The sequence below is a fragment of the Triturus cristatus genome, chromosome 4_2, assembly GCF_964204655.1.
Source record: "Triturus cristatus chromosome 4_2, aTriCri1.1, whole genome shotgun sequence".
NCBI classification, from domain to species: Eukaryota; Metazoa; Chordata; class Amphibia; order Caudata; family Salamandridae; genus Triturus; species Triturus cristatus.
This window is the reverse complement of record NC_140586.1, coordinates 860,356,720-860,383,710: the sequence shown is the minus strand read 5'-3', so window position 1 is coordinate 860,383,710 and position 26,991 is coordinate 860,356,720. Positions and strand designations below refer to the sequence as shown.

At 48.4% G+C, this 26,991-nt stretch overlaps 1 protein-coding gene across 1 annotated transcript in view; it reads left to right on the top strand.

The window, feature by feature from the left end:
- The window catches only part of LOC146835267 (peroxiredoxin-like), a 559,426-nt gene that overhangs the window by 462,492 nt on the left and 69,943 nt on the right, over positions 1 to 26,991 (top strand). Inside the window, exon 11 of the mRNA XM_085602856.1 lies at positions 20,507 to 20,669. Coding sequence (XP_085458982.1) covers positions 20,507 to 20,669 — 163 coding nt within the window. The remainder of the gene's footprint in view (positions 1 to 20,506; positions 20,670 to 26,991) is intronic.

Sequence of the window (26,991 nt, the reverse complement as noted above, 5' to 3'; positions counted from 1 at the left end):
ATCAATGGTGGGCATCAGGTGCCGTTCCCTTTTCACTGCGGCGTTGGGGAGGCGCATGTCCACACAGATGCGGACTTGTCCTGGCTGTTTCGGCTTCCTGGCAATGACGATCGGGGATACCCACGGGGTTGGCCCGCTGACCTTCTCTATGATGCCTTGTCTCTCCAGGGCCTCCAGCTCCTCCTCGACCTTTTGCCTCAGATGGAACGCGATTTGCCTGTGCCTCAGCGCCACTGGTTGGACAGATGGATCGATATGTAAGGACACTTCCTTCCCTTTCAGGCATCCGATGCCTTTGAAAACTTCCCCGAACTCTCCCATGATGGTGTCCAGTTCTTCCTCTAGGACTGTGTTGGAAAAACCCACTCCCACACCGGAAGGGTGGTGGTGGTCTTCCCAGACACACTGTGGTAGCTTGGCTCGAGTGGTCAGGAAACAGGCACCGTGCTAAGCATACGATATACCCATACAATAACCATGCGTGCATCCGTTCCAAAAACGACTCTACACCGTAAAAATTATGAAAATATCTTTCTTTATCTTCTTTTTCTCTTAGTTGCTGATTAAATAAATAATAACACAATCACAATATACAAGGCTTTTTAGATAGTGCAGGTCAAATAAATACTGTCTTGAGGATTCAATAAATAGGGGTGATCATAAATAACTAAGGCATACATATAAGTGCAATACATACAGGCAATTAAATATTCTGAGGCAATAAATACTGCAAACCAATAAATATTGTGCGACAATAAATACTGTAGACCAATAAATACAGTGAAGCAATACATAGGTTAAATACAATAAATACAGTGCTCTCAATAAATAATTAAAAGCTGACAGTGACACTTATAGAATCAGATCACATTTAGATTATTATGGGCTGATTTGGCCCAGGCACAGCTTGTGGTTAGGTGGATGGCTTGAGGGTGTCTACTCCCTAGCTTGGACAAGGCTGAGGCCTAAACTGAGGTAGATTAAGGGGGGGGTTCTAGAGATCTGGCTCTCCCACTCTACACAACCCCACTGAATTAGTCTCAGCTCACCCCTGGCACAGTCCAGCTGGTTCCAGCACCTCCCTAGCCCCTTAGAGTTGTCTCTCAGGTCTCCACAGGGCCTTAGGCGCCCTCTACTCCACTTACTGCCCTTTTTCTGAAGCTCCGACGCCGCTGGAGTTGTGTCGACGCCGTGAGGCGGTTCCGGTTCGATGTCGGCGGCCTCGGCGCAATGTCAGTTCTCGACGACGCCGGTAGGCGGTTCCGGTTCGATGTCGGCGGCCTCGGTTCGATCTCGACCTCCGATTCGATGACGTCGGGCAGTCTTGGCTCGGTGTCGACGTCGGGCGGCTCCGGTCCGATGGCGACCTCGGATTCGATGACGTCGGCCGGCCCTGGCTCAAAGTCGACTTCCGGCGGCTCCGGAGTGCGATCTCCACTCCCGACCTCCGGTGCTCCTCTCCTCAGGTTTCCGGCGACTCCGGAGTGCGACCTCCACTCCCGACCTCCGGCACGATTCTCCTCAGGTTCCGGCGACTCCGGAGTGCGATCTCCACTCCCGACCTCCGGCACGCTTCACCTCGGTCTCCGACGACTCCGGAGGGCGGACTTCACTCCTCCGATGACGCCGCTCACTCGACCTCGGGTGACTTCCTCCTCGACCTCTGGTACTCTCTACGACCTCCGTCGGCGCCCTCTCTTGACCTCCGGCGGCTCCGGGTACGACGTCTGCTTTCCAGTCAGCGCCGCTTCTCCACCTCGGGCTCCAGGTCTCAGGCTACTCGACGCCGGACTCCAGGGAAACCAGTATCCAGGTCAGGATCTTGCTATTCTCTGTTTCTAAGGCCTGTTCCTGCTGTCCAGGTCCTTAGGATGGTTTTTCTTGCTTCTTCCCACACAGGGCTCCAGGCTGGGCTCAGTCAGTAGGGACTAGTATCAAGGGTGGGTTTATGGACCCCACTCCAGGCACAAGTTTCCACCCCTGCTGCTTCACTCCTTCCTCCTTCAGGTTTCTGCTGCTCTCTCCTCACCAGTCAGGTGCCAACTGCCAGCTCCAACTGCCAACTCTCTGTCTTAGCTTCCCAACATTCTAAACCGCCTCCAACTGTCACAGGGTTCCAGAATGTTGCAGAAGGTTCTAGTAGGTTCCAGTGGGTGCTGGTGATGTCACAGGTGGCCACCATTTTGTGCTCCAGGCCCTCAGACAGAAGTTTCAGGGGTAGATAAAATGGCTCCCTGAATCTGCATCAACACTAAAAAGTCTGGTGGTTCCCAAAAAGGAAAAATACTAACAGGGTTTGAGGCAAAAGTGGGACAAAATAAATAATGATGAGGAGGGACCACCCAAAGGGCTGACAGGTCTAACACGCGTCCCCCCCAGCTGAAAGTGGGGAGAGCTACCCAACCCCTTGGGAGTTCTCATCACTAAGGCGGAAATACCTTGAGAGACCGTCTGCATTGGCGTGGTCCACTCCAGGCCGATGTTCCACCTGAAAGTCCATTCCCTGTAGGGAAATAGACCACCTCAACAACTTGGGATTCTCCTGAGCCAACTCCAGAAGGAAGGCTCGATAACGTTGAGGGACTACCAAGGCTCGTGACGATCCATGTAGGGGTGCCTTGGGTTCACTGTAGAGGAGGCCATCCTCACAGTAAACACTGTAGTTCCCTTCAACGTTCCCTGCTGCCTGGGCTTTGGCCTGACGTCTCAGCCCCTCAAGGGTAGGGCACTCCCTCTGGCCCTGGCAGAATTCCTCCCTGGACGGGCCTCCCTCCACGTGCCACTCGGCCGGGATGGGTAGGTCCTCCAGTTTGGTAACATCCCCCACCGCAGACTCCTGGTCCACCACCTCCGGTGGCCTATCCGTCCTACGGGGTGTGGACGCCGAGGCAGGCTCCTCCTGTCCTCGGTTCTTCCCTTGACTGGCAGCTGGCTGGGCCTTTGTTCCAGGCTCCAGCCTGAACGAACTCCCTCTCCGGGTAGTCGCGGACCCTGTGCTCACACAGGCCCAGTCAGGTGTACCCAGCATCTCAGTATGAGTCCGGTATTCCACCTCCTTCCAAGCATTGTGCTCCATGTCATTCCCCAGCAGACAATCAACTAGCACGGCAGGGCTTACGGCAACTCGAAGTGAACCTGCAACCCCCCCCCATTCAAAGGGAACCTCGGCCACTGGATAGTAGCCTGTTCTGCCGTCAGCCATCGCGGCTGGGTGGAGTACATCGGGAATTACCTGCTCTGGAGACACCAGTTGACTAGGTACCATAGTCATACTGGCTCCTGTGTCTCTCAGAGCCTCCCCTCTTTGGCCGTTGATGGTGACCCACTGCCCATACTTTACAGTATTTGCGGGCACCTGGATCTTAGGAACCATCTCCCGTTCTCCCAGGGACACTAAAGTGACACCCGCCCACTCCCTTCCCTTAGTTAAGGGCATCTCCTCCCCGAGCACTACACTAGCTACTCCAGGGGTCTTTCCTCCAATGGGAGGGGGTGGTCGTTTCTGGCACTTCGGATCTCCTTTATAGTGTCCAACGCCACCGCACTCGTAGCAATGGACAACCCTTGGCTGCTGACTCTGGCCAGGATTAGGGTTTCTGGGTGGGTTAGCCCTAGGGGTGAATCCTGTTCCCTTTCCTTGGAAATTATTTTGGGGGCCTTTGGAGAACTCCTTTTTCTTTTCCCCTCCCTCTTTCTTCTGGGGGGTGCCCTGTCCGGCCTTTTGAGTATCCCCTCCAGTCCCCCTTCTGGACACCCGGGTACTAGCCCAAATGTCCGCCTCCTCAGCAAGCTTCCGGGGACTGGTCAGCTTGCTATCCACCAGATGTTGACGCAGTTCAGGGAAACATTTCTCGAGCAGGTGTTCCTTCAGTACTAGATCAAACAACCCCTCGTAGTTCCTTACTTCACTGCCCTGAATCCAACCCTCTAGTGCCTTCTTTGCATAGTCCAGGAAGTCCACCCAATTCTGTGTGCCCAGTTTGTGACTACCCCTGAACTTCTGTCTGTACTTTTCGGGTGTTAGTCCAAACTTTCTTATGAGCGCCAGTTTCATGGTGGGGTAGTGGGTCTGCTCATCCTCCTCGAGGGCCAATAAAGCATCCCTACCAGCTGGAGGCATGTACTTGTACAATCCCCTTCCCCAGTACTTCTCTGGAACCCCATGGGCCCTTAACGAGACCTCATAGGCCGCTAGCCACTTGGCGATATCGTCACCCACCCCATAGCTAGCTACTATGTCCTTTGGCAGGTAGGGTTTGGGTTCCCTGGTGTACTCTCGTTCTTCGCTGCCACCGTTAGGTACAGGGTGTGCCCCAATTCTCAGGATCTGAAGATCTATCTCTTTCAGCCTTATCTCATGAGCCATCCTCTGTTCCTCCTTCTCTTTCTCCAGCCTTGCTAAGTCCCATGTGAGCTGTCTTTTCTCCCTCCGGTCTGTTAACTCCACTTCAGACAAGCCACCGCTAGAGGCACTGCTGCCCTTCCTAGAAAGTGTCCTGGGCCCCGCTGACAGGTTCCCCACCTCAGGTTGGTACAAACCAGCTCCCTCACTGTCTGGCTCTCTATCCCTGTCCTCCTCCTCAGCCTTGCTTTCTCATCGTGCCTCCCCCCAAGCCCTTAAGCTGGTTTGGAGTGCACCCTTCTTTGCTCCTGGGGGACAATACACCCCCTCCCGCTGACAGAACTCCCTGAGTTGGGCCACAGTGTACGTTTCTAAATTTTCTAGTACAAACTCCATCTTGCCCACTCAGGTCAGAGGACAGTTATGTGCAGTAACTATGCAGGGGGGTACCTTATATAATACCTCCTCCCACCACCAGAGTAAATTTGGAAAAAACAAAAACCCACAATTAGGAAGGCCGCTTTGAGAAAACTCCCGGTGTAGGCCTATGGACTACCCACAGTTATTGTTGAGTATACGTAGGCACAGCTCGTATCCCACCACTGAACACCAATCATGTTGGAAAAACCCACTCCCACACCGGAAGGGTGGTGGTGGTCTTCCCAGACACACTGTGGTAGCTTGGCTCGAGTGGTCAGGAAACAGGCACCGTGCAAGCATACGATATACCCATACAATAACCATGCGTGCATCCGTTCCAAAAACGACTCTACACCGTAAAAATTATGAAAATATCTTTCTTTATCTTCTTTTTCTCTTAGTTGCTGATTAAATAAATAATAACACAATCACAATATACAAGGCTTTTTAAATAGTGCAGGTCAAATAAATACTGTCTTGAGGATTCAATAAATAGGGGTGATCATAAATAACTAAGGCATAAATATAAGTGCAATACATACAGGCAATTAAATATTCTGAGGCAATAAATACTGCAAACCAATAAATATTGTGCGACAATAAATACTGTAGACCAATAAATACAGTGAAGCAATACATAGGTTAAATACAATAAATACAGTGCTCTCAATAAATAATTAAAAGCTGACAGTGACACTTATAGAATCAGATCACATTTAGATTATTATGGGCTGATTTGGCCCAGGCACAGCTTGTGGTTAGGTGGATGGCTTGAGGGTGTCTACTCCCTGGCTTGGACAAGGCTGAGGCCTAAACTGAGGTAGATTAAGGGGGGGGGGGGGTTCTAGAGATCTGGCTCTCCCATTCTACACAACCCCACTGAATTAGTCTCAGCTCACCCCTGGCACAGTCCAGCTGGTTCCAGCACCTCCCTAGCCCCTTAGAGTTGTCTCTCAGGTCTCCACAGGGCCTTAGGCGCCCTCTACTCCACTTACTGCCCTTTTTCTGAAGCTCCGACGCCGCTGGAGTCGTGTCAACGCCGTGAGGCGGTTCCGGTTCGATGTCGGCGGCCTCGGCGCAATGTCAGTTCTCGACGACGCCGGTAGGCGGTTCCGGTTCGATGTCGGCGGCCTCGGTTCGATCTCGACCTCTGATTCGATGACGTCGGGCAGTCTTGGCTCGGTGTCGACGTCGGGCGGCTCCGGTCCGATGGCGACCTCGGATTCGATGACGTCGGCCTGCCCTGGCTCGATGTCGACTTCCGGCGGCTCCGGAGTGCGATCTCCACTCCCGACCTCCAGTGCTCCTCTCCTCAGGTTTCCGGCGACTCCGGAGTGCGACCTCCACTCCCGACCTCCGGCACGATTCTCCTCAGGTTCCGGCGACTCCGGAGTGCGATCTCCACTCCCGACCTCCGGCACGCTTCACCTCAGTCTCCGACGACTCCGGAGGGCGGACTTCACTCCTCCGATGACGCCGCTCACTCGACCTCGGGTGACTTCCTCCTCGACCTCTGGTACTCTCTACGACCTCCGTCGGCGCCCTCTCTCGACCTCCGGCGGCTCCGGGTACGACGTCTGCTTTCCAGTCAGCGCCGCTTCTCCACCTCGGGCTCCAGGTCTCAGGCTACTCGACGCCGGACTCCAGGGAAACCAGTATCCAGGTCAGGATCTTGCTATTCTCTGTTTCTAAGGCCTGTTCCTGCTGTCCAGGTCCTTAGGATGGTTTTTCTTGCTTCTTCCCACACAGGGCTCCAGGCTGGGCTCAGTCAGTAGGGACTAGTATCAAGGGTGGGTTTATGGACCCCACTCCAGGCACAAGTTTCCACCCCTGCTGCTTCACTCCTTCCTCCTTCAGGTTTCTGCTGCTCTCTCCTCACCAGTCAGGTGCCAACTGCCAGCCCCAACTGCCAAATCTCTGTCTTAGCTTCCCAACATTCTAAACCGCCTCCAACTGTCACAGGGTTCCAGAATGTTGCAGAAGGTTCTAGTAGGTTCCAGTGGGTGCTGGTGATGTCACAGGTGGCCACCATTTTGTGCTCCAGGCCCTCAGACAGAAGTTTCAGGGGTAGATAAAATGGCTCCCTGAATCTGCATCAACACTAAAAAGTCTGGTGGTTCCCAAAAAGGAAAAATACTAACAGGGTTTGAGGCAAAAGTGGGACAAAATAAATAATGATGAGGAGGGACCACCCAAAGGGCTGACAGGTCTAACAGACTGCCATGGCAAACGATATCAGTCTCAGTTCTTCGGCCGATTGCCCGCTCAGCAGCATCCCACTGCCCTCTTCTGTGACATAGATGGTGGTGCTGATCCTCCTCTCTCCATGTTGCAGTTCTGTCTTGAAGCACCCGATGAGAGGGATGGGTGTCTTCTGGCCGTACGCAAACACTCGGATCTTTGCCTCTCGCAGCGGAGGCTTGGTGCGTAGTTGGTGGTAGACATTGGCGGCCATCAGCTCAATAGATGCCCCTGTATCAATGTTCGCCTTTACCTCCTGTTGTTGGACCAAAATGCGACATTTTGGAAGTCTGCGCTTCTTCTTTTGTGGCTGGTTGATCGCAAACACATAGTGGACTCGGTACTCTTCGGTGTCATCGTCCATGTCTTCGCTATCCGCCCCCTCCTGCACCGCATGGGCCGCCTCTTTCTTGACTCTGGTGGACCTGCACAGCGCCGCGAAGTGGTTCATCCACCCGCAGGCGCTGCACTTTTTCCCTCTGGCGGGACAGTCTTGCATGCGGTGGGGCTGGCCGCCACAGTATCCGCATTCTTTCTTCTTCGTCTCCGGTTGTCTTTTCCCTCCGGCCGGTCTCCCTTTGGGCCGTACCACGTTCACCGCTTCCGCCACCTGCACTTGTTCAGTCTTCACGGGGCGATGTAGGGCTGCTTCCATGTGTGAGGCCCTCGCCTGTGAGAGCTCCTTCGACCGTCCGAGGGTGAGGATTTCCGCTAGGGGCTTTCCTTCTTCCTGGAGGACCGTGACCCGGAGCTTGGACGAGTAGCACCCTTGTATGATCTGCCCTCAGATCTCCTCTTGCTCATCTCGGAACCCACACGTGCTGGCTAACTCCTTCAGTCTGCCATGGAACGCATCAAGGGACTCTTCTGCCTCCTGTTTGGCTTGACGAAAGATGAATCTTTCATAGTCTCTATTCGCCATGGGTTCGAAATGGGCGTTGAGGGCGTTCAGCAGCGTGTGGTAAGTCTTTGGCATTGCCTCCACGAGGGTTTTGTAGATGCGGTGGATGTCTTTGCCTCCTAGGTGGAGTAGCAATGCTCTGCGCCTTTCCCTCGAGATGCCTGCCCCTTCAAAATAAATTTGTAGGCGGTCTGTCCAATCCCTCCAGCGCGGGGCAAGGGACGACGGGGCACCGTCAACGACAAACGGCTCAATGTCGGGAATCGACGCCATCTTGGCACGTGCGCAGCACGCGGTGGAGGCCGGGTACCTCTCCCCTTCGTTGAAAACGATCGGTGGGCACCCCCTTGTGGGCATCGAGCCTGGTCCCCCACCGTGCCGCTACACCATCCAGTGGGCACACGTACCTCCAGGAGTCAGCATTGGGGTCCTCAGGGTTTTCAGGGGCCTGGGCGCTCCCACCGGGCCTGGGCCTGCTCTGGGGTATAGGGCGGCCATCGTCGGGCTCCTCGTGGCATCAGGCCTGCCACCAACCGGGAGAGACATACTCCTCACAGGCTGCAGGATGGGGCTCCAGGGCCCTCTCAGTGCCTCCCACAGGAACTACCAGCATGCTCAGCCGGGTCACCACTGGGATGGGACACCACTCACAGACCCAGGAGACATGTGTGGCAGATGCACCACACAGTGGGGCATATACATCAAATGCAGGGCTCAATACACCCCTCGTCGCCAATGTAGCGTTTCTAATGCGCTAATCTGCATGCTTGCACGGTCGCGCTAAATAATTACAGGAGCCGGTACTTTAGACTTTATACGCGGCTCCCGACTGCCGCGCCGAGGCCACGCCTCTTTATTTATACTCGCTAGCGTCTGACGTCACGCGTCAGCGCTAGCGCACCCCGGCAGCGCGGAAGGCTAGAACGCCTCGCGCGCGCCGGACATTACACTCTGCGTCCGTCCACAGCTGCATGAAGCTGCGTCACGCTCTTGGCCAGTCGCTCCCATAATTCAGCAGCTTACAGGGATGAGTCTCATCAGAATGTACCGCATTTATTTGGCTTTAGAAGTTTCGTACGATGGGGAAACATAAGTGTACTGGTGGGGACATGTTACCCAGCCCCCTGCAAAAGTAACTGCTATAGATAAAATGCTTCAAAGGGCTATAGGTGTAACAGCAACAGAACTAGAACTCACGGAGAGGAGACTCACTTGGGGGTGATGGAGAATCCTCTTTAAGTATGGTAAGTATAAAACCCTTAACACCCACGGAGGCTCGCGCAGAAATCTGAGCTGCTGCTAAACCTGATGCCACCTGTAATCGAAATACAACGCCAACTAGGCCCCCGTAGTTGCTGCCATGGACAAGGGGAAGAATTCACTGGACCCACTCCAACCTGGGTCTAAACTTAAATAAGTGGAATCAAATAAGCACCTCTCTAACAGTGTCGAATTGATGCCTCCACTGTCTGATAAACCTGAGGCGAAACCCCGCAGAACTGCATCATTAAAAGTAGGGGAAAGACCAGTCGCACTCAAACCAGACAAGCTACATGACTTTGAGGGTGCTGTGATGAACCAACTCATAAGTTTGATACGCTTAGAACTTACCCCACCCCTGGAGAAAATACCTGCCCTTGAATCTTGGGTAATCTCTGTCACCAAAGTTATTCCGCATTTAGAACGCCCCCAGCTGGAAGCCACATCCTCTCACATGGACCCACCCGCAGGAATTGACATGCCCGGAACCCCAAAATCCTTGATCCATGGAAGTATTTCAGGCACACCCTGGGGTCCAGAGGACGCAGGGGCCGCTGGTTTGAAGTGTAACAACTGTACGATTGACACCACCCTTCGAGAGCCTCGAGGCACATCAGCAAGGTGGAGAGGGGTTTACTTACTCCCTCAACAAACCAAGGACCTGGCGACAATTGATCTGCCTCTGGGGGCGTGTCCCTATGTGCTCGTGATGACCGGGGCTCCTGGCTTAAGGGGTGGGCTGAGGGAAACCCACACGGAGTTGAGCAATAAGTTCTTCAATTGGCTGGGAAAATGTAGGAACTTTCCAACCTCGATCGCTAATAACATGCTGTTCACTCTGCCTGTGGGGTGGCTTGGGACGGGGGCAAAGAACCACCCGGAGAAGGTGTGGTTACTAATGAGATCCTGTAGTTGTCCATCCATTGTTATGCAATGGTGGCCCTGGATTTGCAAGGTGCTCTGGGGGGTGCCTACTTCCCTTGGGTTGTTTTAACAAGTTCCCCCATGGAAAACCAAAAGAGGATCCCTCAAGCTGCCAAGAGCCCTGATTCTTTGCTCCCCTTGTGTCCTAGTGTTAATTAGCCCCAGCTAGGAGATTTGTTCCATTTTTCAGTGTACAACAGGTTGGCCCTCCGGACTTTGTTGATGGACTTGAAGAAGGCAGTAGTTATAACTTTGATATGCCTGTCAAGGAATTTAACAGGGTAACACATAGGAAGGAGACGCTTGCTCGAAAGGTTTTAATTTTGCCGGAAACTCAAGCTTGGGACGCTAAGGGGCATATTATCAAGAACGGCGTTAAAATTATCGCCGCTTTAGTGACAGGAAACTGCCGCTAAAGCGGTGATAATGGGCGTGATAATATGCCCTTGAGCATTCCCATAGAAGCCCAGGTTCTGGTGTCAACCTGGGCTTCTATGGGAATTCTCTGCGGCATATTATCAAGCCCATTATCGCCGCTTTAGCGGCAGTTTCCTGTCACTAAAGCGGCGATAATTTTAACGCCGTTCTTGGTAATATGCCCCATAGTGTCCTCCCAGTACACAGAGAGCCCAATAGTAATAAGAGCACTTAAAGTTTTAGCTACTGAGGAAGGGGCTGTCGCCGGTCCGTATTTGGGGGCCAGAACGCTGTCTAGCATTCATCCTACAGATTTGATTATGGTATACCCCTGAATAGCTGATAAGACAACAGATTTAGTAGGAGGAAAGGTAAGGCAAATCGCGAGGAGCGGAGTCCAGTAGGCTTTCCATGGGGAGTTGTAGAAAACTGAGGATACTTCTATGGAACCTTGCTGGCCTGGCTCTAAGTTGGGGGACCCTGCATGGGGCGCCTATATCAATACTTTTGATAGTTGTCTCTTCCCAGAAATGTGTCAAAGTTAGGAAATTAGCTGTCCCGACTTTATCACATGTTTTGTTAACGCCAGGTCCCTCGGACAGGGAAGCCCCTCTGGGGGCCCAATGATATAGATTGGGGTACCTGTGGGGTGTGTGGTGTTGGGGACAGAATCAGTAAGAGAGGATATTCTTTGTGTAGTAATCAAACTCGCCAATCGATCCCTAGCTAATATTTATGACATCTATCTAAGATCTTCTGTTAAGCACCAGGGGGCATATGTATCAACATTTCCATTTGCGATTCTCAAATAGCGATTTTTTGAGAACCGCTATTTGAGGATTGCAAAACGGGATGTATTTAAAAAATCGCACAAATTTTGCGATTTCTTAAAATTCCTTAATTGCGATTAGCAAATTGCGAAATCGCAATTAAGGAATACCTTCCCATTCATTCCTATGGGCCAGGAGGCCCATAGCAATGAATGGGAAGTCCTTTTCAATTTGCGAATCGCTATTTGCTAATCGCAAATTGAGAACATTTTCAAAGGTGCAAGGGTGTCATGATGACACCCTGATGCACCCCTGAAATCAGCATGTGTGCACATATGGCGCACATACATGCCCTAAGGGCATGTATGTGCACCACATGGCACTTTGAAATATGCAAAAAAGTGCATATTTCAAAGAAATCGCAATTTACCACCAACTTGAAGTTGGTGGTAATTTGCGATTTCTTAAGGAGAAATCGCACAACTTGGGTGCGTGTTACATTGCATTTAAGAAATCGCATTTTGCGATTTCTTAAATGCTTACGCAAACATAAGAAATCGCAAATTTTGCGATTCCTTAAGATTGCGAGGCTGAAATGCCTCATACATCTCCTTTTGTTATGTTATTATGTTATGTTATGTTATTAAATCATTTATTGAGCGCACTAACACTGATTAGTTTCTTGGCGCTAAAATTGACAGTAACACAATCGAAGGTAGAAAAGATGGATTAAAAAGCTTGTCTAAAAAGCCAGGTCTTCAGTGCTTTCCGGAAAGGTAAGAGATCTTGGCAGGACCGGATTTCCAGGGGAAAGGTGTTCCATAGGCAGGGGGCCAATATGGCAAATCTACGTCCACCAGAACGTTTAAGTTTAAAGGGAGGGGTCTGGAGAAGGCCTAGGTGGAGTGAACGAAGGTTACGGGAGGGAACGTATCTGGTGATTAATTGATTAATGAATTTAGGGCTTTTGCCGTGTAGTGACTTAAAGGTCATACAACCTGCTTTGAAGGAACAACGTTGTATGACCGGAAGCCAATGCAGCTTGATGAGAAGAGGAGTCGCCGCCTGCCACCTTGGTTGCTTCAGGATCAACCTAGCAGCATAGTTCTGCACCATCTGGAGACGCTTGAGGAAATAGTTTGGGAGACCCAGGTAGATGGCATTCGCGTAATCCAGATGGGACAGAACAGTGGCGATCACAACCTGGGTAATAGCTTCTGGCGTTAATAGTCGCCTGACCTTCCTGGTTTTTTTTAGCTGGTAAAAGCATTTGGAGACCACTTGTCCCACTTGTGCTTTTAGTGAAAGGTCACTGTCCACAATGACTCCAAGCGTTTTAGCCGATGGTGATGGTTGCGGAGCTTGACCCAGATCTGAAGGCCAATAGTGAGGACCCCAGTACTTAGCACTGTCCCCAGTCAGTACCAGTTTGGTTTTACCTGGATTTAGTTTCAGCTGATTTTGATCCATCCAGGATTTAATAAACCTCATGGTTGACTGGAAATGACTCATAGATTTTTCGGAATTATCAATGGTGAAGAGTAGCTGCAGGTCATCTGCATAATTAAAAACTCTCACCTGTTTGTCCCTCAAGGTTTGTATAAGGGGGAGTATGTATATGTTAAAAAGATGGGGTGACAGGGAGGAACCCTGTGGCACTCCACATGGGATGGACTGTTTAACACCGATCAAGTCCCCCAGACGCACCGCTTGGGAGCGATCCTCCAAGAAGGACCTCAACCAGCAGGCCGCCACGCCCTGTATGCCGGCCTGTCCGACACGGTCGACCAGGATGTTGTGGTCGACCGTGTCGAACGCGGCCGACAGGTCCAAAAGCACTAGGGCCTGGGGAGAATGTCTATCTGCGCAGTCTCGAAGTGTGTCCAAAACTGCAGTGACCACTGCCTCCGTAGAGTGTGCAGGCCGGAATCCAGCCTGATGAGGGTCAAAGCAGGAGGACTCCTCCAAAAAATTAGAGAGAGTTTTCGCCACGTGTGCCTCTAGAATTTTTGCCAAGTAAGGCAATAAGGAGATGGGCCTGTAGTTTGCCTTACATCCAGGATCCGCCCCGTTTTTTTTTAATAGAGGTATGACCGTGGCTTCTTTGAAAGCGGACGGGACTATGCCCGACAAGAGGGAGTCATTTAGAAGGGCAAGAACAGGGGTTAGATAGGTGGAAAAGCATTCTTTCAAGATACGAGGGGGACAGATATCCAGTGGGGAGCCAGATTTGACTCTCATCATTAATTCCAAGAGCTGGCCATGGGTTATGGGTTGAAAATTGGTAAGGGTGGCAGAGCCAGTCTTTATTGCCATGCCGGTCGTGATTGGGGTCTTTGATTGGGGAATGCTAGTTTTTATGTCTGTGATTTTGTCACTAAAGTAAGAATTCAGTGAGTCACACAGACACTGAGTGGGGATTACTTTAGGACGGACATTCTCCAAGTTGGTCAATTCATTAAAGAGAGAAGATATCTTTAGATTTGTTTGATGAGTCTAGAATACGAGAAGAGAAATACTCCACCTTTGCTGCAGAGATGGCATTCATATATTCCTTCCTCGCCCTAGTATATTTAATTTTTCCCTCAATGTCATAATCACGGCGCCACAAGCGCTCAAGATGACGGAGAGTCAGTTTCCTGCTTTTCAAGTCGGCGGAAAACCATCTATTGGCATCCGTGCGCCGTGCAAGTTTAATTCTTTTGTACGGGGCATGGAGATTGCTGGCCGCTTGTAGCCAGTCGGTTAGAGAAGAAACTGACAGATTTATGTCATTGTCCAAGGAGGGGACATCATTAGCTAATGACTGTAAAAAAGCAGTCTTATCCATAGCGTTCCAATTCCTGGCTAATCTGCCGGCAATTGGCACAGTGGTTCTGATGTGAGTAACACAAATCTTAAATTTAAGGATAAGATGGTCTGACCATAGACAAGGCAAGGTTAGCGGGGAGGTCACGCAAGTGGTATTAGACCACACCTGATCCAATATGTGTCCTTTATCGTGAGTGGGGGAGAGCACCAGTTGCTTGAAGTTGAGGTTAGACAGAAGGTCAGTCAGTTCCGCCGATTGAGAGCCCTCTGATGGGTCTTTGTACCAGTAATTGAAATCACCTACTAACATAACCCTGGCGTGATCCAAAGCTAGGTTAGCAACTTGCTCACTAAAGGCCATGGGAAACAATGGCATTGAGGTGGGCGGTCTATACAAGAGGACACATGCTATAGTCATGTGAGGAGTGGCAATTTTTAGTACAAGATTATCTGTGTTGGCTAGTGTCAGACAGGTAAGAGTAGTGACATCCGGGCTAGAGTGGATAATCGCCGCAACTCCACCTCCTCCTTTCACGCTGGCGCGGTCTGCCTGGATAATATAGTAGTCAGGTGGTAGAGCTGCTATGATGTCGGGTGCTGAGGTAGGAGATAGCCACGTTTCTGCCGGCAGAAGGATGTCAGGTTTCTCCGTGTCGAGTAACAGGAAGATGTCCATCTGATGCTTGACAAGGGAACGGGTGTTGAGGTAAAGGATAGCGAGCGAATTGGGGGGTGGATTGGATGGAGCCAAACATGCTGCACGAGTGGAAAGGTGGCAGCCTTGGCTCAGGATACCATGCTTACAGAGCTGGCGGAGTGTATCCTTTGATAGAAGTAAATGATCATTGTTTTTATTGCACTCCAACAGGTCGGCCCTGGAGTAAGGGAAAGTTTTGCGATTTTGTATTCGCAAACGCTGTCTTTTTGCGATTCGCAGCGTTTGCGAATACAAAATCATTTGATACATATGCCCCCAGGATTCTACCACCATTGATGCGCTAACTACCCATATAGCAGGATTCCACCCTCACATGTTAAAAATATTGAGGGGTGATTTTAATTGTCAGTTTGAACCCTTCGATTTGGTTAACCACCATTCCCTGTCGGAGGAGTATAGGATTTGTTTAATCCCTGTCCTCCCCATTCCCCCAATCAAGAAGTGGTCTTCCCTGGTGGTACAATTAAATGCTCTATCACTGAACTGCATGCTTCGCACATGCAATGGAAAAACTAAATCTGATAGAAAGGGTGCATATACCTTCAACAAAATAGGAAGCCCTAGCCTCATTAATTATATCCTTTACGATGTTATAAGTTTACCTTTTTTAGTGGATTTGGCCGTGGCGCCCAGGCATAGTGATGATGATGCGCTTCTGATGGATTCGGAATTTCCAATTTCCCAAACCCAGCTAGCTCTCCCTCAGCCGCTGGTCGGGAGGTGTAAACTTACCAATAACAAACGTAGAATTCATTGGCCCGCAATGGTACATCGGAGATGGCTTTAAGATCCATATATGCTAAGGTGGGATATGCTTTAGAGGTATTTTGTAGCCTAAAGTTAGGGACAAATGAGGTAGCAGCTGAACTAAAGGTTGAAGATGTACATAGCACCGTCTTCAATAGTTTAAAGGTGGACTTATTTAGAGAAGCTAGCAGCCAAGGGCTAAGGAGGTGTACCATCCTGGTTCAATAAACAAAGTAGGGGCATATCAACAAGGGCTTTATCTCTGCTTTTTTGGCTTTTAAAGCCAAAAAAGCAGAGATAAAACTAGCACCCTATCAACAACAGGGTGCTAACATGCAAATTCGCATGTTAGCACCCTTTTACTCTACGCTTCCCCTTGCATCTCTAATGAGATGTAAAGGGGGCGTTCCAGACTAAAATAATAGGAGAAATGTCGCTAAGCGACATTTCTCCTATTATCAAGAATATCGCTAACCCTGTTAGAGACAAAAAAAGGAGCGCTAACCGCGGTTAACGCTGCTTTTTTACGTCTGGTATTTTTCTGACTTAGCCATGATATCCTATGGAAGAAGGATATCATGGCTAAGTTTGTCTGTCCCTATCAACAAGCTAACGTGAGATTATCGCTGGGTTTCCAGCGATAATCTCACGTTAGCCACTTAGCGTGAGGATTTTTATCGCTATTGAGATAAGCGGTGCTAATAGCACGCTATCTCAGCGATAAAAACCAGCGTTAGCCGGGGATAATTATCCTAGCGCTAAGTGCGCTTAGCGATAATTATCGCCGCTTGTTGTTGATATGCCCCGTAGTTTGACCAAATGTGCTCTGGGTAGCACCGTCAAGAGCAATAAGGGGGAAGACATCCAAGAAAAGAGAGCTGCAAACAAATCGGTTTTTGCAATGGCATAAAGGGAATGGTACAGCCAAAACTGGGGACTTCTTTTAGCCGCAGCTGGGGAAAATAATCAAATCCTATTCTGGAATTTAATTTTCAACTGGGAATAGGGAAGGAAAATCCAAAATTGGGAACAATGTTGCGGCTGAGGCTTGCATAGCCCACTTTACTAATTTATATCAACAAAAAACTGATGAGGGTGTATTCCCAGAACCAACAATTATCCCCTTGCATTCCAAACCAGGGAGGGGTGTGGGAGGATTTCCCCCAATAACATTCAAGGAGGTAGAAGAGGCCATTAGAAAGATAGTGCCACGCAAAGCTACGGGCATTGATAAGATCCCTGGAGTCTTGTTTTTATCAGAAATAGACACTTGGACACCTTATTTTACTGTGGTATTTAATGCCATTTTAAATGGAGCAGGTATCCCCAAAACATGGACTGGGGCTGAGATTCTTTCAATTTGTAAGAAGAGCTACCCATAGGACCCTGCCAACTACAGGCCAATCAGTTTAATAGATACCACTAAAAAACGTTTCACTAGGGTTACACTAAGCAGGCTCTAATATTGGCTTGAAGAGAATGATATACTTTGCCCCCTTCAAGCAGGCTTTCGATCCAGTACTTCCATCGTTGATCAGATCTTTAGACTGCAGGTGATTTATTGGAAGACGGTCAGTTTTGAGAAGGGAAAGCTTTATGCAGTTTTTGTTGATCTCAGAGCAGCATTCGACGTGGTCCATAGAACCCTGTTGTGGAGACATCTCGTTGGAATGGGCCTCCCAGCCTATTTGTGCAGTTTATTCGAGAGACTGTATCAGAATAATTAAGCGCAAATTAGATGCGGCAAGGTGGGTGAAGTTACTGAACCCATTTCTATTAAGTGAGGCATAAGACAGGGATGTGTATTGGCCCCCACCCAAATGTACCTCGTTTTTGAATGATTTAGTAAATGTTTTCAAATTTTTAAAAACTTGTGATAATGACGCCCCTCGATTAGCAGGCATGAGGGTTCCGGCCCTCATGTTTGCTAATGATACTCTTTTGCTGTACAAGTCTCCAATGGAGCTTCAGAAACTAATTGATGGTTTTAGGAGATTCTTTGGGAAAAGGGGACTGGAAATCAACATTAGTAACACTGAATTTATGTTTTTTAACTCTTGTCCTTCTACGCACTCAAACCCCGCCTTAAATGGTGTCCCATTAGAGCAAGTACACTACCTGGGGATTACGCTAGACAAGAAGCTCGAATGGTCACATCATTGGAGCAGCAAAGTGGGGGGTTGTTGAAGTTATATAGGGGGTCCCATTGTAAATTTGTATTGCAAGTTGGCCAACCATACACATGCCAGGCACTTTCGGTTGCCCTTTATGGTGCAGAGATATGGGGGCAAAAAAACCTAAAACCTTTGGCAATGGTAGAAAACAGGTTCATGAGGCAGCTTTGGTGTTTACCGGTCAGCACTCCGTTAGTACTGTTGAGGTTTGATCTGGGCCTCTGGCCAATCACTGATAATATTGAACTTCGACAGTCAGGGCCGGACTGGCCGTAGCGGGCACCGGGCAATCCCCCGGTGCGCCGCACTGGTGGAGGCCGGTTTTGGACCCCATAGCTGCAAAAGCGTCCCTGTAACAAAATCAGCCGAAAACCGGCCCTGGCTAAGAGCTCGGCGGCACCCCACCCCCCCACCCGGGGAGGGGGGGGTGGCCGAGTACTTTGCCAGGGCCGGTTGTAGTTCCCAGTCTGGCCCTGTCGACAGTTACTTTTCTGAAGACGCATTTGGGCTACTCCCGAACTTTTGCTATATTGAAGTGTGCCGGAGGAAATTCTCAGATAACCAAATGCAACTAAACTTCCCTGGATCAAATTTGTCAAGGACTCCCTAACGGGGATGGCTTGGCTAATCTCTGGCATGATCCAGCGGGTTGCTGCACTTTATGTGAAAGAGTTAAAAAATCTATTTAATAATTGTAAACTTAACAATCTTTTATTGCACGCACAAGGCATTTTATCCCTTTCTTTTTTAGTGGTAAAAGATAATAACTAGCTCGAAAACCTCTGTGATGAGATAGATCCAAATTTAGCAAAAAAACTATTTCCAGTTTAGACATGGAAATTTGCCCCTTCATGGTTTCATTTCAAAATGGTTAGGACATCATGTCAAAATGGTTAGGGCTTCAAGTAGTACTATCCAGGGGTGTTTAATGTGTGGTTGAAAGAAGGAGGATGTGCCCCATTTGCTATTCTTTTGTCCAGCATATAAAGCAGCGGGAGCAAAATGGTTGATTCCTATTTGCAAAAAGCTTGGCACAACAAGGAGCGAGGAAGCCTATAGGACCTTTCAAACTGGCACCACCCCATATTTGGTATATGCCGCATCTAGATATCTGTTTCATGCTTGGTGGATAAGTAAAAGGATTGTTGAAACTAACTTAATTGGGCCTTTTTTTTGGATTTTATATATCTATTTCCTGTCGGTAGAGTGCACATTTTGATTCGTATTCTATTGACTTGGTGCGCACTTTACTTTTTTTTTTACTTGATGCTGATTTTAACTTTTGGCAATTTTTGGGGCTTATTTATGAGCCCCTGCGACAGTTTTGCGCTTCCGTTTCGTCACTTTTTTGACGCATCGGCGGCGTAAAACATGGCTCCTGTTGCGTCCTATTTACAAAGTGATGCATCTTAGCAGATGCGTAAGTTTGTAAACCCATGCGCTACATTATACCTGCATCAGGTATAATGTATGCAGGGAGGGCGTTCCGACGTAAGTAAGCATCGTAGAAGTGACGCAGTGAAATCTATGAGATTTTACCGCGCCACTTCTAGGGTGCAAATGCGTCAATATCGTACGCCTGCCTCACAGCAGGTGTAAGACTGACGCAGGCCCTTTCACATGGGGCTTGCCCCGTGTGAAAGGACACATTTCTGGAGTTGCGTCACTTTTGTGACACACTCCAGCAATGCGTCACTTTTGCGCCCACAGATACGTCAGAAAAACTGACGTATCTGTAACTCCTTGCGACATGATGCGTCATACAGTAAATATGACGCATCAAGCATGTCGCAAGAAGGGCGCATCGCTGCTTTCACGCATAAATGAGGCCCTTTGTATTTTCTACTGTGCAGCTCTTTTATGGTACATTACTGAAATAGAGGGGCAGATTTATGAGGTTTTGCCGTAGGGAAGCGCAGCAGGCCTTCCTGCTGCGCTTCCCTACGGCAAAAGAAAAGGGCAGGGATGCGCCGTATCTATGAAATGCGGCGCATTCCTGTCCTTTTCCCCTGCGCCGGCGCACAATGGGCTGCCTGCGCCAACGCAGGCACCTCTGCACCATGGTGCAAGGGTGCCTGCGTTGCGGGGATGAATATTTTTGTACAGGAAGGGAAGCCTTTCTGTACAAAAATAATCACAAGAGGTTTTTCCTCTTTGTATGGGTGCTGCAGAATGCAGCACACATAGAAAAAGGAAAAACAAGGAGAAATAAAGATATTTCTCCCCGTTGCGCCTCCCTTACACCTCCCCTGGGGAGGCGGAAGCTTTTGGCAATGCCTCAGATTTACGATTTCTCGTAAATCTGGGGCAGTGTCAAAAGGCCATGGATGTTGCTGGGAACGCCCCCAGCAACACCCATTGCACGCCCCTTTAACGCAGAACACTGCGTGAAAGGGACTGATATTTATGAGGCAGCATTAAGCCAAAAAAAGTGGCTCAGTGCTGCCTGATAAATATCACGCAGGCTTCTGCGCCACGGAACGTCACAAAAAGTGACGTTCCGATGGCGCAACGGGCCTCATAAATCTGCCCCAAAGAGTATTGTGATGATGATGTAATTATTCAACATCCAACCTTCCACTCCTACATATCTTCATCTAATCATTGTCACATTCGATCTGTCACTTTTTCAATGAACCAAACATGCGCTCTTCGATCGATAAAGCATCCCTTTCAGCAATATCAATAAAAGCCAAACCTATTGGCTTTGTCAGCTCTTGTTTTGTTTACTTCTAATGTAATTCCAAGTAAACAAGCGCTGTCTTATGCTTCTTTTTCTAGTGTGTCCTGTTGTTGCTTCATCGAAGACTCCTCCCTCTGGTACAGTGCAGGACTCCGGGGATTTAGGGCGCACATTCTCAGAAAGAAGGGTGTGCGAAGCTTTGTCACTGCCTAACGTCAGCGGTTCTCTGAAACGAAAGCACCATTTTACTGAGATGTCAAGGTAAGAATCTTGACCTTTTTTTTTTTTGATAAACAAGTTTTTATTGTTTTAGGTTGTACAACATAAGAAACTTTCAGGCCCTTCGAACCACCACCACACAGCAATTTGACCTTTTAAAACCCTACAGCACATTCTTTCTTGGAAACGTGTTAGGAAGTCAGGCTTTCTGAATATGTCCTCAGCCAAGCGGGCGATCACGCCTGCACCCTAGCAGCTGTATGGGGCATTAATGGAAGATAATGTGACATCGAAGCAGACCGCTCGCAATAACGCTGCATCTGGTCATCTGTGATTGAATCTCTCAAAGTCAGACAGACTAGCACGAGTCCAGTGAGACGCTGGGCTCAGGGCAACCTGCTTCTCCACAGAACTCTCCTAGGGGCATAGCTTCAGGGGGGTGGGAGGTATTTGTGACAACCCCCAAATAAATACATTCTAGGCTTGGTAGTTGAGTCTAGAGGCCCTAAGTCGGGCCTGCTATGTCTGTTGATTTTTCTTGTCATCCTGATTTCACTAACAATTTCTAATTTGTTTATTTTTTGGATCTGAAATGAAAAATCTTTTTAGGCCCTGATTTACAAAGATTTTACATTGGTGCTGGGGCACTTTCTTGAGGCCGCCTGACGCAAAATCCTTTTCTGGCATTTACAAACCATGCAAATATCGATTTGCACGGCTTTGTAAGAAGAAGTAACGTGGGTAGCTGATTGCGCTGCCTTGCATTGCTTTGTGTCGGAGAGGCATTCCATGAGTGGGGCGTGGGCGTTCCTGTGCATCCACCCGTGGCTTTTGCTGCAAACCCATAGTTACAAACAGTTGTAGGCACGGGTTTGCACAAATGGTGCACCTGCCTGAGGCTGGCATAAGAAGGAGAAATATCTTCTCCTCGTTATGACCTCTTTGCATGTGTTGTGCACAGCACACACGCAAAGAGAAAAAGGCCTCCATTCAGACCCGAGCGTGGATACCCTCACACCTCGGCATTGGTGCGAGGCAGCTCAAATCGCGCCGCTGCATTGAAAGAGCAGACCGCCACCACTTCTCTGAAGATACGGTGCAGTGCTGCTCTCTGCAGGCGAGGCACGGAAGTGCAGCAACTTTGCTTGCTGTGCTGCGCTGCTCCAGTTCTTTGTGAATATGTAAATGGTGACCTGTTTACCAAATATATAGCAGCTCTGCACCCGCAGAGGTACTCCTTGAATGAGTGCAATTCTAGTACTGTTTAAAATTCACAAACGCTGGCAGATGTGGGCTCGGCTTGGAAAGCTGCACCAGTCTCAGGTTTCCAGGCATACTACTGGCAATCAAACACCCAAAAGGTGATGGGACGAATGCTTGCAAATAGTCAGACCAACGGTAGACACTCTGGGTACCATTGCAACCTATTGCGTCTCACCCACGGTGCCACTCTAGACAGAGGGCACGATTTAAGATTTAGCAGGTGGAGTGAAGGCAGACAGGGTGACCTAAGACTTCACTGCCTTGCATGTTGGCTCTGCCGTGCCACTGATGCTGCCCGTCTTCCTTTCGTTCGCAGGAAGTGCCAGAATGTCTCATGTTCGGGCATCCACAGCAGAAAGATTCTCTATGACAGGGCCAAAGACGGTCAGGGCTGAAGCAGGCTGGAGCAGGGTCTAGCTCACAGACCAGCTTCCTCTGACGAGGCAGATTTCTGGGACAGAAATAAGAGTTTGTTGGTCTTTTCTGTTCGGCAAAACATATATTTCTGATAGAGTTGTTGAAAAAAATGTTTGTCTGGGATATCTATGTAAGAGTTGCATACATACGTTTAGTTCAGCTATTTCGATGTGGTGTTAACATACTCTGGCCATCCTTATGACTGCCCTGGTAAATATGATGGCATTTCCCACCCCCAGAGTTATAGGAATACCAGCAATACTGGCTATTCCGAGAGTGGTAAATCTAGCCTATGAGTTGCAAACTGAGAGTTGTGCAATTACCCAGAACTAATAATAATTCTGGGTCTAATTCCTGATTTTGGGACAGCCTTTCACCCTCTGCTTTTAGCAGCCCAAATCTCCATGTGAAAGTGAAGAGATTTGCGTGTTTCCACAGATCTCATAATTCCGATGTGGCCAGTAGCTGCTGCTACTCATAATGGAGGCCTCTGTCGGGTTCTCCATCACTGTATGTTTCATAGATACACATGCTTAAATGTATTCCATGTATCTGCTTTGGAATCTCTTCTGAAATGTTATATATTGCGGTAATAAAGTACATACATTTGATACAATGGTGTTTACAGCCTATCCACCTCAATATTTGGGTTTGCACCGCATCGGTTGGGGTGGGCTGGTTTAGGACTCTACTACTCCTAAATGCCACCATACCCCAGATGGCCTATCGCTCATCATGTAAGTAGGAATCTCCTGCTGAACTGCGCACTTAGGGGCAGATTTATGGGAATGTAGCGTTCAGCAGTACAGCAAGTCACTTTGCTGAGCTGCCCTGCGTCAAAATGAAAAGGCAGGAATACACCGTGCGTATCTAATAAGGTGCATTCCTGCTCTTTCCCCCTGTGATGGTGCTGTTTCAGAAGCCTTGCGCCAACACAGGCACCCTTACACCCTGGTGCAAGGGTGCCTGGGTTGTCAGGAGGATTGTTTTTCTGCAGGAAGGGGCACCTTCCTGCACAAAAACAATCCTGAGAGGGATTTTCCTCTTTCTATGCGTGCTGCAGAATGCAGAACACACGGAAAGAGGAAAGAATAAGGAGAAATAAAGTTATTTCTCCTCATTGTGCCTCCCGTGGAGAGGCGTAAGGCTTTGGCACATCCCCAGGTTTACATGGTCTTGTAAATCTGGGTAAGCATCATAATCCATGGGTGTTGCGTGGGAACACCTATCACAACACCCATGGAGCGTGTCCCCATCACAGAGTAAGGCAACGCAGCGTTTTGTGCTGCTTTGCCTTACTCTATATCTATGAAGCCTTTCAAAGCCATGCAAAGGGGCTTTGTGTGGCCTCATATATATGATTTTGTGATTTTTCCCCAGCAGAGCGTCACGTAAAGTGACGCGATGGCGGCACAAGGGGCTCATAAATATATCCCTTAGTACACTCAGGGCCTCATTTATGAGGTTGTGGCGCAGGGCAGAGCTGCAAGGAATCTTGCAGCACTGGCCTGCATCCAAAGAAAAGGGCAGGAATGCACTGTATCTGTGAGATAAGTCGCAATCCTGTCCTTTCCCCTGCACTAGCGCAGAGTGGGCTGCCATACGCCAATGCAGGCACCCTGGCACCATGGTGTAAGGGTGTCTGCGTTGTAGGAGTGATTGTTTTTCTGCAGGAAGGGGCACCTGAGAGATGTTTTCCTCTTTCTATGTGTGCTGCAGAATTCAACAAACAGTACAGTGATTCTGTTCGTCTAACAAATAGGATTTTCAGAAATACATTCAAACGGGTATACTCTGTAATCTACACAGCACTTATGCTAAAAGAATATTAACATATATCCAATTGGTTCCAGGCAGAGCTCTAATCTACTAATGTCAGACTGGAGAATACAATTGCCAGTAATGTCTTGAGGAATAATAAAAATACTTGATGAATAATTAAAATGGAAAAAATTTAAGGGGTTTATCATCAAGGGCTTTATCTCCGCTTTTCTGGCTTTATAGCCCTTTTGCAGCGATGTTCCCTGCAAAAGGGCAATAACATTGCTATCTCTGGAATTTGTATTGCCCTGGAGCAGCGCGTTGATGATAACGTGCTACCAGGGCGATACAAAGCAGAGATAGCCAGCAATAAGAAAATCATCGCTAAGCACGGCCAGCGATGATTATCGCTGGCCGTTGCTGATATGGCCCTCATTCTGTAAAAAGAGTAACTGGAGTGAATACTTTCACACAATAAGCACATTGAGAGGCCTTATGTGTAAACTACAGATGCACTTTGAATAATGCTACTTATATGAAAAATGAAAAGCAAGCATTTTCTACTTAGAACATATTTGGTACATTATAAAGGCTCAAAACATTACCAGGCATAAAGCTATTTGTTCACAAAATAGCATTCAAGGAAATGGATAAGCAGTAAGCACCCATTGTTTGTGTCTCACCAAACTCCATTGTGGTTCCCAGCTTTGGCCTCAAGGGAATAGAGGGAAATAAAGGCACACTTTCCTACAATTTCCTTAAACAGTCAATTAATGTTACTTACCCAACGGGATGATCAACTGAGAAGCCCTACATTTCTGTACTTTTGAGTAACAGAGGCCTGCTGTAAATTGAAGACCCATGTATATATACAATCATGTGGCTAAGTGGCCTCTCATTGACGTGAGTCCTTTGAAGGGTCCTGTGATTCCTCTACAGATTCCCATCAAATCTGCCTCTTTCCACCACAACCAGCAGGTACCTTGTGAATCATTGCAGAGACGTCAGAGCTGAATCACCGGACAAAGGTGGAGGCCAAATGGAGAGAATAATCGTGTGGGCCCAAAAATACCTGTTATTGGCACCTGGATGAGGACGAGGGGAGCTGACTGACCAGTCCGAACGCTCCTCTTGCGGGCTATAGCTATTGTCGCAGGCCTGAAAAAGGCTCATCCTGTGGCCTTCAAAGTCCTTCCAATGTGCTTCAGCCTGTCATGGGGGGCTTGGAATTGGCTCCCCAATTGCTGCTTTCCTCATGGGGCGTTAGATACTAAACACTGTACTTAAAGAGCACAGCTTGTCTCATCTGTGCAGAACCTCTTTCTGTTTGGATATTGCCACAGAAAGACCAGCCACTATTCTTTCCCTGCTACAGGATGCCTGCTATGAAGATATGACAATGCTGTTGCATGTAGATTGAAAGGCCAAGTCACTGTGAGAAAAAAACAAAGGTTTGAGGGAGCCTCACTTTGTCAAATGAGCAAGACATTCTGGAACCAGCTAGAGAACTCTGAGGATTCAAGGACAACCTAACTCTCTATATTTCCTGGAGAGAATCTTAATGAGTGGAGCCCGGACAGTCTCTTATGGCTTGATTCTGTCCTCTAGGGATAGCATCATTTTGCCCATGACAAGGAATTCACACCAATCCAATCTCTAAACGTCTGGACAGTAGGCCTGCCCACGTGCAAAAAGATCGCCTATAGGGCTGTGACAAATGTTAGTGTTGTTTCCATCTAAGCGATCTGTGGGATTTACCTCCCGCAAATTCCAGACCCAGAAGAATTACTCAAGGAACCCTCAGAATCTGTACATCTACGGCTAAGTCGAGTTCTTTGATAACCTCCTCTAAATATCTATGCAACTTGGCTCTTTGACAGACCCCCTCCTTGATGGACTGGAACCTGCACCTTCCCTTTTCCTCAGCACCTTGAGACCCTTACGGGTGAGTAGTCGCGCTTTACAAACACATGATTGTGATAGGTAATTCCATTGTATATGCGTAAATGCATAAGGGTGCCAGTGGCACCACACTCCATCCAACATGTGTCTGCTTTTGATTTATCCCATTCAGTTATTTTTAATGGAATATAGTACCAATACATTCGCATTTTACAATGGGTTTCTCTATGTTTAACGTTCTAGGCAGAGATGAGGGCTTTCTCATATAAGCCTTCTCAGTTTTTGGGGGATTTATCCCCACCAATCATCCTAGCCCATAGTTTCTGTCGAGGTGTCTTCTCTAACAAGGCCTGGCCTAGTAGATATTTATATATGGCCAATATTACCTTACTGTCATATGCGCTATCCTTCAACCATTTTTCAAAGGATGTAAGTGAGCAAGCAGCCTTGTTTTTCATTGAGGAGTGGAGAGTCAGGTGCTTCATCTGCAAGTATGGACACCTTTCTGCTTATGTCAAGCATCTGCTTATGTCTAGACTTTCACATAGCTACAGTACCTCAAGCAATTAGTAGATGTCTCCCAAGTCAGAAGAAGCAGTGTGAAGTCTTTAATAAGACTGCAGCCCTTCAAACCTTTACTAGATGTCCTTCTCAAGTCAGAAGCAATTGCTTAACAGGCATGTTCCAAAGCTGCAATAACTAATGTTTTTACTAAATGTCCCCCTTGAATAAAATGCTGCTGCATCAAATGTCCTTCACAAAGTTGAGGGTGTGTGGAATCAGCATAAAAATGTACAACAGCATTGAGTTTTGGACTTAGCTGCCATTATGGTGTTTGCAAACAGTTTGCAACTCCACCATAAAACAATATTGACTGGGGCACTGTAGTACGAACCTCACAATATGTGAGACCCCAAGGGAGATGATGAGGGGAAACTTCATGGGGTGGATAAGGCCTAATTTTTCCAGAACACATGATGGAAATGCAAATAAACATTTTATTTGTTTAAAAAAATGATGT